General features: G+C 29.1%; 1 protein-coding gene across 3 annotated transcripts in view; it reads right to left on the reverse strand.

Moving 5' to 3' along the window:
• Nucleotides 1-3,364: 3,364 nt before the first annotated feature.
• LOC106687458 (uncharacterized) overlaps nt 3,365-15,578 on the reverse strand; it is a 92,674-nt gene continuing 80,460 nt past the window's right edge. For 2 of the 3 annotated variants that reach the window (XM_014431358.3, XM_014431356.2), the window contains exons 4-13: nt 14,966-15,155; nt 14,511-14,716; nt 13,314-13,441; nt 12,880-13,144; nt 11,740-11,956; nt 10,930-11,055; nt 10,590-10,779; nt 10,029-10,117; nt 8,843-8,966; nt 3,365-5,224 (exon numbers count right to left, since the gene is read on the reverse strand). In XM_014431358.3, the coding sequence (XP_014286844.1) occupies nt 5,090-5,224; nt 8,843-8,966; nt 10,029-10,117; nt 10,590-10,779; nt 10,930-11,055; nt 11,740-11,956; nt 12,880-13,144; nt 13,314-13,441; nt 14,511-14,716; nt 14,966-15,155 (1,670 nt within the window). In that variant the 3' untranslated portion in view covers nt 3,365-5,089. The remainder of the gene's footprint in view (nt 5,225-8,842; nt 8,967-10,028; nt 10,118-10,589; nt 10,780-10,929; nt 11,056-11,739; nt 11,957-12,879; nt 13,145-13,313; nt 13,442-14,510; nt 14,717-14,965; nt 15,156-15,578) is intronic. The other variant, XM_014431357.2, reaches the window with a different exon arrangement.

A 15,578-nucleotide genomic window follows, 5' to 3' on the forward strand; every position in this document is an offset into this window, starting at 1 on the left:
GTATTGAATATTTATAATTATAGAAAATTCTAATTTATAAGACTATGTATAAACTTGAATTTGTCTAACCTACACAGGTCGGTCCAAAATGAAATTGGAATATCCACTGCATACGCTAGGTGGTTGATAGATACCTTTCTCCAGTATTGTGCTTCCGATGAACTTCATATTCTAAAATCGTTAACTCGTTTGTTATGATTTATCTTTTTTTTGCCATACAATTAATTAGTAAGATTTTCGGTTCTTATCTTTGATGTAAAGAATTACTTTCCTCAGAGAGTGGTTGACTGACTGGTAGCCTATTCCGATTCTGTAAGTGGAATTTGATTAGATCTCTGCAAAAAAAATTTTTCCCATATCTGTGTTGTTTGAAAATACAGTTAGCCTACTTTCAATTATTAAGTAAAAGGACATATTGAATCATCATTTTTAAGCCAGGCCACTGAGTATGTAGTTGTCAACTCTACCATTACAAACTGCTACTTGCAAGTCCTGTTGCATAACGACCAGAAATTGCATGTTATTTTCCTTTCCTTAAAATAGGACATAAAGTAGTTGAACCATACATTTGTCCTATTTTCAAAACAATTTCTAATTCACCGCAATGAATATACTTTTACATATTTCATTCATAATTTTTGTGGTTTGGACAAGGAACATTGCGTAAAAGACGTACATTTTGACGTTATCCTTATCTACCATAAAATTTTGCGATCTATTAAACAATAAAAAATAAATTGGCAAGATATTGAAATTTCAGTGTATTGAGAAGGATTTTTTTTCCCTCTAGCTCTCAAAGAAAAAAAACTTTTATTGTTAACCTGAACTGTTTCTTCTAGATAGCAAGCTATAAACTTTCTAGGCAAAATAACCAATTCAAAAACAAACACTAGAAGGTCAAGAGCTTCGCCTTCACAATACAGCTTTCACCTAAATTTCATAAAGGATGGAGAAAATACAAAAATAGTTTCTGACATATTGTTTTATCATTTTTTATATATATTGAATTGTCATTTACGTTTTAAAATTTTTAATCTTGAATACTTTGTATTAACATCCTTATGGGGGAATTAGGATGGTGTCATTCTCCCCTCCTAATGATTTGAAAACCAGAAAAATTGGAAAACATGAGATTTGAGAACCTAATTCAAACTGTGAAAATTGTGATAAAGCATTATTCAAAGAGGTTATTTATACTCAGAATTACTCAAAAACGCTGTTTAGCAAGGACAGTTTTCCAAAAATGTTAGGGAAAAGAGGAAATTTATAGAAAAACTTCTCAGATCAGAGGGAAGTTGCGAAATCTGGTCAACATTTTTGGAACATTTTAGATCTTGAGACCCATCTAGAGATGTAGCCACCCCCCTTGAGTACCAAATAGAGTATGAAATTGTCAATATTTGGATAATTAGAGCCACATATTTCTTATAGTTTCTCAACCATAGATTTAAATAATGGTATTTACAGTTTATTATTTTTTTGTTTTATATTGTCAAAACAGTTGAATTTGATTGATTGGTTTTTGAGTCATTAAATTAAATATATTCATAATTACTTTATTTAGATCATAATTTGTTGTATACATACATAGTAACAACCTGGTTTGTTTGATAAGAAATTTTTAAAAATCGCTGTTTTTATACTTATTACATAAAAGTCATTTGATATTAATTTATTATTATTTTTTTAGTATATAAATTACTTTTATTCTTTGGAATAGTGAAACCAATTTAAGCCAACTATTGAAAAACAATTATCACATGTTATAGCAAACATGATAGAAGCTTATTTTTTATTGGAATCCAAATGAATTCATTACCTGCCATATACCCCTTTTCTCTTTTATGATAGGCTACATTCATTTATTTCTATATTTATTTGTATTCATTTTTACTTAATAACAAATTTTACTTGTTGATAATTACTTAAGATGTTTCTGAAACAGTCCCTCTTGATTAATATCAACCAAATGCTATTGTTATTGATAGAATTGTAATCATAGTTTTTACAAACCTTTAAAAAACAGAAACTTTTAAAAACTATTCTACCCTGCATTCAAAGATTTCATGAATAAATTATCTATTTTTTGTATAAATTTCACCTTTTAGGTATTAGATTTTTTATTTTAAAAATTGGTATCTTAAAAGATTTATATTAAATAATCTGTCATACATTGAAAAATAACCACTATGAAACTCAAGAACTTTTTATAAATAAAATTCTAAGAAATTTTATTAAATAACATAATTAAAATGAAAAACAATATTGACGTTTTTGTTCAATAATGAAATGTTGTGGAATAGATAGATAATAAATATTTTGAATCATAATGTATTTGCACCACTTTTACCACAAGTGAAACAAATAATAGCTTTAAAAGAAAATTTTAATATTCAACAAATACTTCTAAGAGTAGTATTATTTAATATTAAGACTACGATGTTCACATAAAATATCTTTTGAAAATGGTCGAAGATTATATGGTCAACAAGTTTTTTAATGGTGTAATTTATTAATATCTGTACAATTTTATTGATAAGTCTTGAAATTGACAGCTATATTTTTTCATATTAACAATTTATTATATATTTTTTAAAAAGTATTTTCTGTAATTTTTGTCTTAGGCTTAGTATGTAGGATTAATTTCATTTCCTTAATATAATGGAATTTCTTTTAAAAATATAAAAATATGATCCACAATGATCAGTTTAACTGTCATAAAACAAATCTATTGAAATAACATTGTATTTTTATGTCGGTTGTTAATGTTTTTTTTCTGCACTCTCTAGTAACATAATCATTAATTAAGAAATTTGGGTAATCCTGATTAATAAATACTGAAGTCTGGTATGAGGTTAGACATAAGATGATTCAGGCTTATCACTTTTGGTTTCAATGTATACTGTTTCACAACTTTCTATTGGCTATTGTTTAGATTCATTTATACAATTTGGTAGTACACAGATCATCCAAATATATAGAGAAACACATTAAATTTCTATCACCCTTCAATATCAATAATTAAAAAAAAAAATGTTTTGTAAAACATCCAACAGCCAATTATAGGGACGTGGCGGCAGTGCGGGTTTGGCCCAGGTCCTAGTGTGCTCAGTTTGGATCATTGTGGGTTCGATTCCAACCTGAGGCAGTTAACATTCATTTTTTGGTGATTCCAAGGAATGAATCTTGACAATCCCACCTTGGTTAGTATGCAGGGGCAACTCAGATAGCCGCCAGAGGTTGGCAAAAAGAAGGCCACTTGCCAGACTTGTTCACCTACCAAATACCAGAACCAGTAACAGTAACAGCCAATTATACAAAATATAAATTATTTTAAATAAAATAAAGGAATAAACAAGACTCATTAAAAAGGAAACATTTATTTTTAAATTTAAAAATGAAATCTAGTTAATATAATTTACTAATATATAAATTATTAACATTATTCAATTATCATCAAACAAATACCCTTAAAGTTAAAAATCGGTTTATTTGAAACTTTAAAGGTAATTGTTCAAACACAAACATTTCTAGTTTTCCCCATTTCATAATATACATACAGAACTCCTAAGAGAATTATAAAACTGCTGGCTAACATAATTTGGTTACCTAGAGTGATGAACATATTTTATTTAAAAAATCATTTATTTCACATGAAATAAATGTGTACATATTTTTAGTTTTAATGTAGACATTATATTTTAGATTATTTGAGTCTAGAAAAGGCCATCATTCTTATTATAAGCCTCTATTAACATGAGATTTCTTGTTAGCCCAAATTAAATAACTTTTATTCTTACATACATCAAAAAAAGATAAAAATGCTGTGTGTTTCCTAAATGTTTAAAATTTAAAATAAGAGAAAGTTATTTAACTAAAAAAACAAAACTAAATATATATTTAAATTATGCCACTGCAATTCACTGCACATCTGAGCAGTCCCAAGAAATAAATTTAAAACATACGATTTATAACTGTAATAGAGAATTCATTGCTCTACAAGCGCAACTAAACAATGGTTGAGAGATTAGGTTTATTTCATACTTTTATAGTATGAAAACTAATAACCAATATCATTCCAAATTTATCATTCTAACCAGTTCATGCAAAAATTAAGGCTAATTTTACTAAAGAGGAGTGATCCTTGCATCACTTATAAAATATTTTTACTATGTTTCAAAATAAATAAAATATTGTATTAATGTACAAGGGGAAAATATTGAAAACAACAATTTAATTATTACATAGTTAATTTTGTAGTTTCATTGAATATAGTTTTATAAAACCGTTTACAAGATTAAAATATATATATTTTTAATATTTCTGGATTCCTTAAATAGTATTTAAAGAACTTTGTTTCCTCGGTACTGATTTTTATCTCTAGTATAAAAGTACACATATATATATAAGTAAATAATTTGGTTCCAAACTCATAGTCTTTGTTTTAAGTACATAGTTAAAACAAAAATTCCCAGTAACAATTTAAAATATAAATATCACTGTAGGTCATAATCCAAATTAATAGCAGCATTATAAGGTAAAATAACTTATTTTATCACTAAATTAGCTCTTAATAATAGACAATATCCATTTTAATATAATTATGTATATATATTTATATATTTACAACACAAAAGAATTCAAGTTATACCACAAAAGAATTTTGTCTTTTGGATTTATAATTCTTTAATTATGTACCTGAACATAGAATAACTTTGGTTTATCAAAAGGAAGTGAACATGAACATATATGTCCATCAGTTACTAAATGAAAATAAAAAGCACATCGTCATTGAAGAAAATATTCTTCAATACAACATATTTTTTTAATTAAACAATTTTTTCAAGAATCAAAATGCATAATTAATAATCTTAAAATCAACTATACAGAATAAAAATTCTACTGAGTATTATACAAAAGAAGTCCCTGTTTTATTTTGTCATAATTAGTGTAATTGGTTGTTTGACATGTTCATATAATAATAGATTTTTTTTATGACTTGTGTAAACATTTTTTCTTTCACTTTAATATCTCTTCATAGTTATTAATCACAGTTTTTAGAATCTAGGCATGGTGGCAGGTACGTTGTTCATGTTCTGTAGTAGTGTGCCCTGCCTAGTGTATACGTGTTGAGCGCGATGCAGCCAGGATGTGATTTTGTAGTTGTAAAGTGGTCACCCTGCTGCTGTTCATAGTCCACATCGTAGTAAATACCACTCTGGTTCTACAAATTATAAATATTTTCAGTTTTATAAATAATATGAGCTTTTTATTCATGTATTGCATAAATAGGATTTTAATATCATATTTAGACTTTCAGTTCTCAATGTTTTTACTATTTTCATTAATTTAGTACATCAAAAATGAAAATCTATTAACCCTTTCTCGAGATTAAATTTGTACTTTAACCAAGAAATTTGTGCAAAAGGCTAACTCAAAAGAATAACTCAATAACTGAAATGTAAATAGAGACAGAAGGCAGCTGGTAATTCAGCCCTACTCCTTCTCTGACATATCCATCTTTTTTGGCCTCACTTTTCCTGGTAGCTTACTCTCTTCATTATACTTCTTCCTCCTATGAGAAGGAATTCAAAATGTTCATTAGAAACTTACTGATAACCCACCCTTTGAACAGGAATGACAATAATGAGCACTTTAGTGCCACTACCATAGTACAATGTTGCACAAGAAATACCAGTATGGCTTTTATTATTCTTTACTTTTAGTAATTTTTATCTAGTAGAATCTTTTTTTATTCTTAGTGGTAATGAATAATATGTTAATTATATTAGCTTTATTATTTTGTACATTAAAAGCCATGAATAAAAGACTTTTAGTCATCATCTTACTTGAAAGCCTGACAAATTATGTAGGGTGTCCATTCATCTAGTAGAGGGAACATAGGTTTGGGTGGAACTAATTCCCACAAAGACGTGCTCTCATTTTTCTATCTTATTGACATAATAAAAGTCAAGAAAAATCTAAATATATCAAATGCATTTTTGCCAAAATTCATAAAATAATCTTATGTGTTATCATTTACAGAAAATTCATATTGAAATGGATTATGCTGTTAGCTTTTAAAAATAATTATCAATTACAAAATACAGATTTAAAGTTTTTAAAAACCAACATTTTTTTTTTCAAATAAAGAGATATCAACATGTGAATTTATTTTAGAAGATTATTGGTTGACCATATGTATTTAATAAAGGGATGGTGAAGACTTAGTGTTTTGTGCTGTGGTCTGTTTCCTTTGTCTGAGGTCAGTTAGCTAGTGGCATCTGTTAGTGCATCAAGTACTCTTTGGATTTTGTTATAAAACCCTCTCTGATCCACAACACAAATATCATTGAAACTATTATGAAAAGAATAATAGTCATGATCATTAGAAACTACTTTATGGTATATTTACATAGCTTCAATTTGAGTGTTAATACAATTCTGCACATCTAATTATTCCTGAGAAACAGCTTATCAAAATTAAGTGAGTTTTTCCAAATAACAAAAAATTAACAATTTATGAATTTAATTTGGAAATTATCATAGGCATTGCTACTACTACAAAGATATCCATTATAAACTATTTTATCATCCATTTAAATCCAGCTTTGATTTAAGTTCTAATAGACATCAGTACATACTGCTGATAGTTCCCAAGATACAGTTTTTTTAAAATTTTTTTTCCAAATAATAGAATATCAATATTTTGTAAATTTATTTAGGTAAATATCTCAAGAGCTAATAAATGTAAAGATGTCTATTAGCATTCAAATTGAAGTTAGGTAAGTGTATCATAAAATATTTTCTAATAATAATCTCCATTCGTTGCAGTTTCCATAATATATTTTTTTTTTTCCATTGTATGCCATCCTTTACTCTGTTCAAAACAGGCCAGATGCCTTTTAAAATTTAGACATTGTGCACAGATCAACTGTTCTATAAAGCTTAGGTCCATGATAGAATCTCATCTAAAAATGAAGAATTGTTTCCAAGCCAATGCATCACATCTGCATATGATTTGATAGGCAGTCTCATCATCTTCGCTGCAGAACCTCCACATTAGTGGCCCTGTTAAACTCATCTTAAAAAGATATTTGTTCAGCTGACAGTGTCCTGTTCCCATAATATTCGCAAAAATAAATTCACAAAATGTTGATTTTTCCTTATTTGGAAAGCAATTTAGGTTTTTGAAAAACTGTATCTCAGGAATCATTGCACATAAAGATCTCCATTTGCGCTCAAATTTTATCATGTTTATACTATTTTAACCAAGGTTTTTAATTTCTGTTGAGTGAAGATAGCTTTAAGATAATAAGATTTTTTAAATGGTTTCTGTTTAAAAATTAAATCTGGCAGCCAAAAAAAAAAAAATGTGTTTTGCACTCTTAGATTTTTCTATACTTTTAGGAAATCAAAAAAGATACTAAAAATGGACAATTAAATTCCATCATCTTAATTGGAATTAGCTTCACTTAACATCTATTCTTCCTGATATCTCCTCTACTACTGTGTAGCATTGAGACTAACTGATGGATCCCCAACTCTTAAGCTGGGCATGAACTATTGACTATGAGAAAAGCATCCTTATGATGCCATGACATCCTCAACTTTGGATTTTCATGTTTTTTTACACAGAAAAATTTATATACTAAAGAGTATTTTGAAATACTATTTCAGCATTTTAAGGTTTCAGAAGCTTAACATATTAATAGATAATGTACAGTTCAAATTATTATCAATAATATCTGTTATTATTCTATGGGCAACAGACCATGGAGGCCTAAGTCCTCCCGCGATGTGTTTCCCAATACTAAGATGTAATATTCTCAGTATTAGGAAATACATCGCGCGTTTCTTGATGTGGTTATTTTCGCTAGGTTGGCCTATTTTTTGTGAGTGCCACCCATTGGCTAACGGGCCTCACAAATCCCCGGTGGGGTGGTTGTCAGTTAGTTTTGCATTATTTTGTGCTTGAAAAAAGCCTGGGTGGGACAGGGATTCGATCCAATGTACCACGCTTACCACTTCCACGCTGTTACCATGCTGCTACCACTGACCCCTTCCAATAATATCTGTAGTAATCTAAATATTTATTGAAGTTGATAAATACCATTTTAATCTTAATTATCAGTGCCACACAATTCATCCACATTAAATTTCAGTTATAGGTGCCTATTTCATCCACCTAAGAAATGATCATGTTTATCTAATAACTGATTAAGATTAGGCATTCATACAAAAAAAAAAAAAAAAAAAAAAAATGACTAATATTTTAACATAATATTGGTTATTAAAAAAATATCATTTTTTATTCCATGTTTTAGTGGTAGTAAAAAATAACTGTACAACCTTACAAACATAATTAATTCAATGACAATACAAATTATAATAAACCTTTTTTTTTTTTTTTATGTTGTCAATCACCTACAATATAGAATAACCAAATAAATGAAATCATTGTAATTTTGGTGTAAATAAATAACTCTAATTATAAAGTTGATTTTCCTATAATTTCTTTACCCATCTCCTTTAACAAAGGTTTTTTTAAAGTTAAACTAATAATGTTCATGTGATGAGCCTGCTTCCAAGAGTATGAAGTTTCATTAATTAGTCGAAATACAAAAATCCTCTAGGTCAACCACTATATTTCACATATCACTATGAATCTCAAAATTTAACCACCATAATTCATGGTGGGAGATTCATTATGATGGGGCTATTAGTATATATAAACAATGGCTGCACTAGTAGTTGTGAAATGTAAGGACACACATGTTAATTATTATTAGTATAAGAAATTGATATAAAAATTATTTTAAAAAATGTTAAAACAACGTACAGCAACAGAGCTTCTACTTTTTGGCCGAGGAACCTGGAAGCTCCGCCCGAGCAAATCAGCTCTGTCTTCCTCTTCACTGCTAGAATCTTGTCTAGTTGTATTTTGTCCAGATCTCAGACCCAATCTATAAAACCAAATATTGATTTGTAGTTATATGATTTTAAAGGTTTAAAATATTATAAAGTTAAATGTAACATCTATCAGGCATAACATTAGAAATAAAATGTATTGAAATTATAAAAAATAAATACTTCAATTTTCCTAGTGAAGTTCATATATTATAAAAATAATTATTTTATTGCCCTGTAATCAGGATGATAGAAAAATAATAATAATTTCAGATTCCCATTATATAAGTAATATTGAAGGCTTTGTGCAAAAATATAATCAATAAATTGTAGCTCTCAAAAATAAAGTTTTGAGTTTGTTACAACATTTGATTCAGAAAGGGATGTAACTTGTGTGGCGAAGACTGTGCTAATTATAGTTCATCAGTTTTCAATTCGGGATAAAGTCTATTGAGATATTAAAAATGTAAAAAAAAAAAAATTCACTGTGAATACCTGTTAAGTTCATGAGTGGTATTAGGTATATTATTCCTTATGAAATAAGAATAATTTATTGTGATAGAAAATTACTGGTATACCAGCAAGACTGGCTTTAGCATTTTAATGAAAAATATCACTTTGGCCATAACTTTTATTTTTAAGCCATTTTTATTTTTTATACTTTATTAAAATATATAGTTCTCCCTATGAGTTTTTTAAACATATCTATGGCGTACACATTATCTTCTTATTTTGCCACGATGGTTTAAAATAATTATTTTAGAAAAAGTAAGACTGTCTTTGAATTAAAGAAACAAATTTAGTACTGTAACAATCAAAAAATGTTGAACTAATTTTTTTTTACATCCAATAACTAACTTAATATAATTATTTTAAAAATTTAACATAAAGAAAGCAATGTAGTAAAAATTAATAATAATTAAGGAAGATTTTATAGCCAATCTATACTTTAAATCATACAGTAACTACCAGACGTCTAAAAAGTAAAAACTTTAAACTCTATTTCCCTGTTATTAAGGTATTACAGTATTCCAAGATAGGTGAGAAGTCTTTAACATATTAATATTTGATTTTTAATGGGCATTCTTAATAATAAATAACATTAACTTAGGTCAAACCTGGGCAAAGGCATTGGAGCAACTGGAAGGGTGCCTCCATATCCAAACATGGCAGATGAAGGTCTTGTTGGGATATTAACAGGTTCAGGCTACAACAAAAGACCAAAACAAAAAATATATATATTTATTAATCAAAAGAGTAATTGGTAACTTACAAATACCATGCTTTAAATGGTAAAAGAGGTATGATCAATTTTGTCTCCTAGTCAATTGAATCACAACTTCAATTAATTTATGGCTCTTTAACTTATTTTTTATTGTGGTAAAATATACAAAGAGAAACAGAGGAGCCATTTATTTCCATTAGAAGGACATTCTTTTATAATGATATTGTTTAAAAGATAAAGAAATAGATAGATTCTGACACTATATTCAATATATTATGATACTATACTTAATAGATACATGATACCAAACATTTTTCAATAAATAAAATCGTTTAAATATCATACCTAAAATAAAAACACATTTCAGTAACTATCAGCTTAAGTAGTTACATTGAATGTTAATTTTTCTAATTAAAGCAAATATCTAAAAATAAAAGATAGTGTGATTACATACACCCACCGCGTAGTGATTGGTTGAGTGAGCCATAACATCAGCTATTTGTGCCCAACGCATTCTATCCTCCAGAGAAACTTGGTATGGCGGAGCACCAATACCTGGTGTTTTTACACTACTTCCACCAGATGGCATGTAACCAAATACTGGTGAGCCCATACCCACCTTTTCTTCTTTATTCCATCGCCGACTGAAAATGCAGAAAGGCATATATTAACAAAGAAATATATTTACTAAGAAATTTTTTTCAAATTGATATAAATCATTTTGGTATAAATTACAATTCAAAGTGTCATCAAAATAATAAAGATATTTAAAACAAAAAAGTTAATCTACTAACCTCCACATACAAAGACATGCGAGAGTTGATAGAATAATGATAACAGCTGCAACAGATGCTCCAATGGCTACTCCTAGCACTTCACCATCAACCTCACATTGTGATCCATAGTAGTTCCCAGAGCACCTTTGAATAGAGAATTATTGTAAATATATAGGTTTAAAATTAAAAAATATAATTAAACAATCAGATATTAACGTGGATTTCTCTTTATTACTATATAGCACGTAACAGCAGATATAAGTGGATTTTTAAATAGGGATCAGGTAAATCTGAATTAAAATAACAATTGATTGTGTACAATTAGTTTTCCTTTTCTGTTCTCAAAGGATTACAGTTTGACATCATGTACGGAATAACACATCAATCAATTATCCACCTCAGTTTTATAAAAGTAGCTGAGGGATTTAAGAAGTCCTGTTTTAGTGGCTTGTGTCATGCTATTTAGTTGTGGAAACAGCTATTTAGGCTCAAAAATAACATGTTTCCTTTCCAGCCAAGACCCATCATTGTTAAAAAAATAAGGAAATAAATGCATTGTATGGAAAAATTTTATTCCAAAAATAATTTTTAATTTGTCAGCAGTAAAGTATGCTGGATAAAGAATGAAAAATTAAAAAGGTAATTGACCCGCACTAAAATGATAGGTAAGTAAAAACTTAAGTGGAAAGATAATTTTAGGTTTGATCTTTTAGATTTAAGTTTTAGTAGGATTAGGTAGAGATAGGTGTGTAATGATTGTTTATGGTTTCATTAATTAACATTGGGGTTCACTTAGTCATTATCATTTCTAATAAAAAAATTACTCACTGACAGACTGGTTGAGCATTGCTATAAGAGCATGTTCCCCGGTGGTTACAAAATTCTGGTCCACAAGTTTCACATCTTCTTCCAGACTTATGTGACGTTGTTGAAAATTCGTCCTTATAACCAGGTGGACAGGTGCACTCAAATGAACCAAATGTATTGCGACAAGTAGCTGCATTGTGGCAATCATTAAGATCAGGAGAAGAACACTCATCCAAATCTAAAAGTTATTATTATTTACAATAATTTTATTTGCTTTTAATTGATGACTTGGTTAATTATATAATATAATCATCAAGTCAACATACCAACAGTATGCTGAAGGGAATTATTCTAGTTATCATTAAATAAATCACATAAATAATAGCATGATGAGGCAATTAGTTTCAAATCAAGCTCAATCAATTTTCAAAATTTTTATAGGAGACACCAAACACATAGAATTATACCCTAAATTGGCAGTGGCCAAATCATGATACCACTTTGCAAGTGATTTAGTCTCATTGAGCGATTATGAAAAATAAAATAAAAACAATTTCTGAAAATAGTGGATTCAGTTAGTTATAAAATGAATTACCTCAATTATCTTTAATTTCTTATCATGTTAGAATTATAATTTATTTTATTTATAATCTGTTCTTAAATATAATATTCTGAAATCTCATATTGAACAGATCTAAACTGAAATACTTGAGATAGAAATATTTATTCAATAAAAAAGCATTTATGCAACGTTGTTAAGTTTAATATCCTTTTTGAGATGGATTATAAATGGTCCATTTTCTGTAACAATTCACATCCCATCTTATTTGGGAAACTCTAAAGGTGAAATCAATCAAACTGTAGTTAAACAAATTATAACACTAAATCAACCATGGCAAACCCCTTAAATCATGAACTGTTGACTATAATACAAAAGTTTTATACATCCTTTACCTTCTGTGAAAGTGTAAAATGTAAATAGAACAAGTTTACTAAGTGCCTCATGAAATTCATATGGGAAACAAAAACAATTGTAACAATTAAATAAAAATACTGTAGTGATAAATCATGCTATAGATGCACATTATAATTTTTCTCTAACATCTTCTAATTACATTAATAATATAATAAATATATTTACTACAACAATACTGTTCTGACCTTGAAGATGAGAAACCCCATTGGTTGTTGGGGCCCACAAATGAGATGTTCCAATATTATTGCCTCTTCGATGAATAGCTCCCAAAAGGTGCCTCTGGATTTCTCCTCTTACCTGCGGCCGCAGATTTTCCGCATTCTCCTCAACCTGGAGAGTAACATTAACAAAAACTGGTCTCTGAGCTGATCCTGGGTGGGTGTAGATTCCATTCACCTTAGCACCCATATAGGCATCTGAGAATGGTGTCATTGACATTGCTGATTCCATCTAAAAAATTACATTGCATGAATGATTTGAATAAGATATTTGTATCTGGAACATATTTTATTTATGATATAAATAGTTTTACATGGTTGATTTAAACTGGCATTTCACCTAATACAAGATATAGAATCAATTTATATTGGATTTATGAAAGATTAAAAAGCCTTCTTACAGCTCTGATGGCTTCATATTCTAATTGAAGATATTCCTGTGAGTCTGGGTCCTTTAATTTTTCGCTCCATGTCACTTTTTGGTCATAGAACTTATCCACTTGAACAGATGTCACCAATGAAACCACTCCTGTAAAATTAAAAGTAACATCATACACAGCTATTGTTGAGTTGGCAGTTTATCATTTGCTGATTAGAGACTAACGATATAAATGAGTTCTGTTGAGAACTTCAGTATCATACTAAAATTCTAAATAATAAACTTATTTAAAATTTTATTATTGGCATTTTTTTATTCTGATAAATTTCTGTGTATTAATTTGATGATTCTTAGTATTGTTTGAATATATTGCTTCGAAAATTGTGACTGACGAAAAGGGTAACAGGGACAAAATGGGGAGCATCCCAGGACATACTTACTACAACCTACAAATCAGAGCTAAGCTTTTAATAACTTCCTCTAAAACGGTGCTAGGAAAATTAGACAAAGTCCAAAATCCAAGCCTTACAGAAAGTCACTGGCCGAGTGAAATCAACTCCCATTACAGCTATGGAACTTCAAGTCACTTCAGAATAAGAGAGAGAAATTTGATCTTTATTTATTTGAAAAGCTTATATGATGTGAGGATCACTAGTTAGCTTGTCATAAAAAAAAAAAAATTAAATAAAAGACTAAACTAAAGACAAGCATATCCTGCACACCTAAGTACGAAACTGCTGATGTCTGTCGGTGGCTTACACTTTCTTGTGGCTGGATCAAGAAGGATTGCCCTGAACTGACCTTAGAGCTGCAGCACTAAAACTATCTATGAGCTTTACCCCATACAGCAATGGTTGCACATTTATAGAGATTGGTCTCCATCAAGTAATAACAAGGAAGCACTATATATTATATATTCTTATTATAAGGACAGGCCAAACGCCAAATATAAAGTTCAAGTGGAAGGTGAGAGTGAGAGAAATTATTGAATAAGGATGAACAAATCTTCAGGAATCTTAGCAGAGCTGAATGACAGGACATGATCTTCTCCAAAAACACCTTCATAGAATAGGTATACAGACTCATACCACATAGCTCTATAAGCACCTATGCAACATGGGGGACATGAATGAAGGCAATATTTTAATGTGTGTAGACCTAAGGAATATATAAGATGCAAAATGAAAATGTTTTAACTAATAATTTAACATTTACTAACTCTTGCATGGCTGCCTGTGACTGCGCCTGCTGTATCCAGGAGAGCAGTGACAAGATGAGACTCCTTGCTCTGTTCTGCAAGTCTCATGTTGTTCGCTGTCACATGTACTCCAGTCACCAACAATGCATGTGTCTATTCGTACAGCAGGTTGTTGAGGTCTCCTTCCTGTTTGCGGAGGTCGTTTTACTCTTGTTCCAGTATAAGTTCTATAAATGTCAATACATAATTGTTATGGTTTATTGTATCTAAAATTTGATAAATATTCATAATTTGTGTCTATCATTCCACTAAATTCATTTTTCTTGTAAGTGAAATTCACCTCGTAATCATAAAATATAATTATGACCACTGCTATGATATATTTATCAAATTAATCTGCAACCATATATCAACATTTGCCTTAAATCTACGATTAAACCACAATTAAAATATTTATGAATAATATGAAAATATACCCTTGAGTAGTTTTCATTTGAGGTCGTTGAACAGGCGTGGGTTTGATGGCAGGTGCCTCGCTACTTCCAAACAGGCTGATATAGGTCCTCTTTCCATCAATTGAGACAAAATGCTGGCCAGCCTCAGCAGATGTGATGACTGAGACCTCCCCATTCCCAGCTCCAGGCAAGCTGACTCCCTCCAGTTCAACTACAATCATTTAATTTATTTTTTTACCATATGACATTATTAATTCCTTTGTATCTTACTTTAACAGAAGTATATTTTGTAGCATGCATCATGATATTAACTAGCAAAATATTGATCATTGTAATTGGATAGAATGCATAAAATAAAACATATACAACCGAACCTTAGGAAAAAGTGAAAACGTATTATCTTTTGTTTTCAATGCAAAAAAAAAATACTGAAAAGATATTCAGATCAAGTTGTAGTTCTACTAGGAAAATTCAAAAAATTAATATCTAAGGCAGTTAAGAAATTGTTATAAAAAATCTCACTAAAATATAATCACCTTTTTGTTCATTTTAAATCTTTAGGTCATTTTAAGTACATATTTCATTTATTTAATTATAATAAAATTGTTTTGTATCATTAAAATAAGTTTGTACA

This window comes from Halyomorpha halys, unplaced genomic scaffold (genome assembly GCF_000696795.3).
Source record: "Halyomorpha halys isolate HHAL.00 unplaced genomic scaffold, Hhal_1.1 Scaffold965.1, whole genome shotgun sequence".
Lineage (NCBI taxonomy): Eukaryota > Metazoa > Arthropoda > Insecta > Hemiptera > Pentatomidae > Halyomorpha > Halyomorpha halys.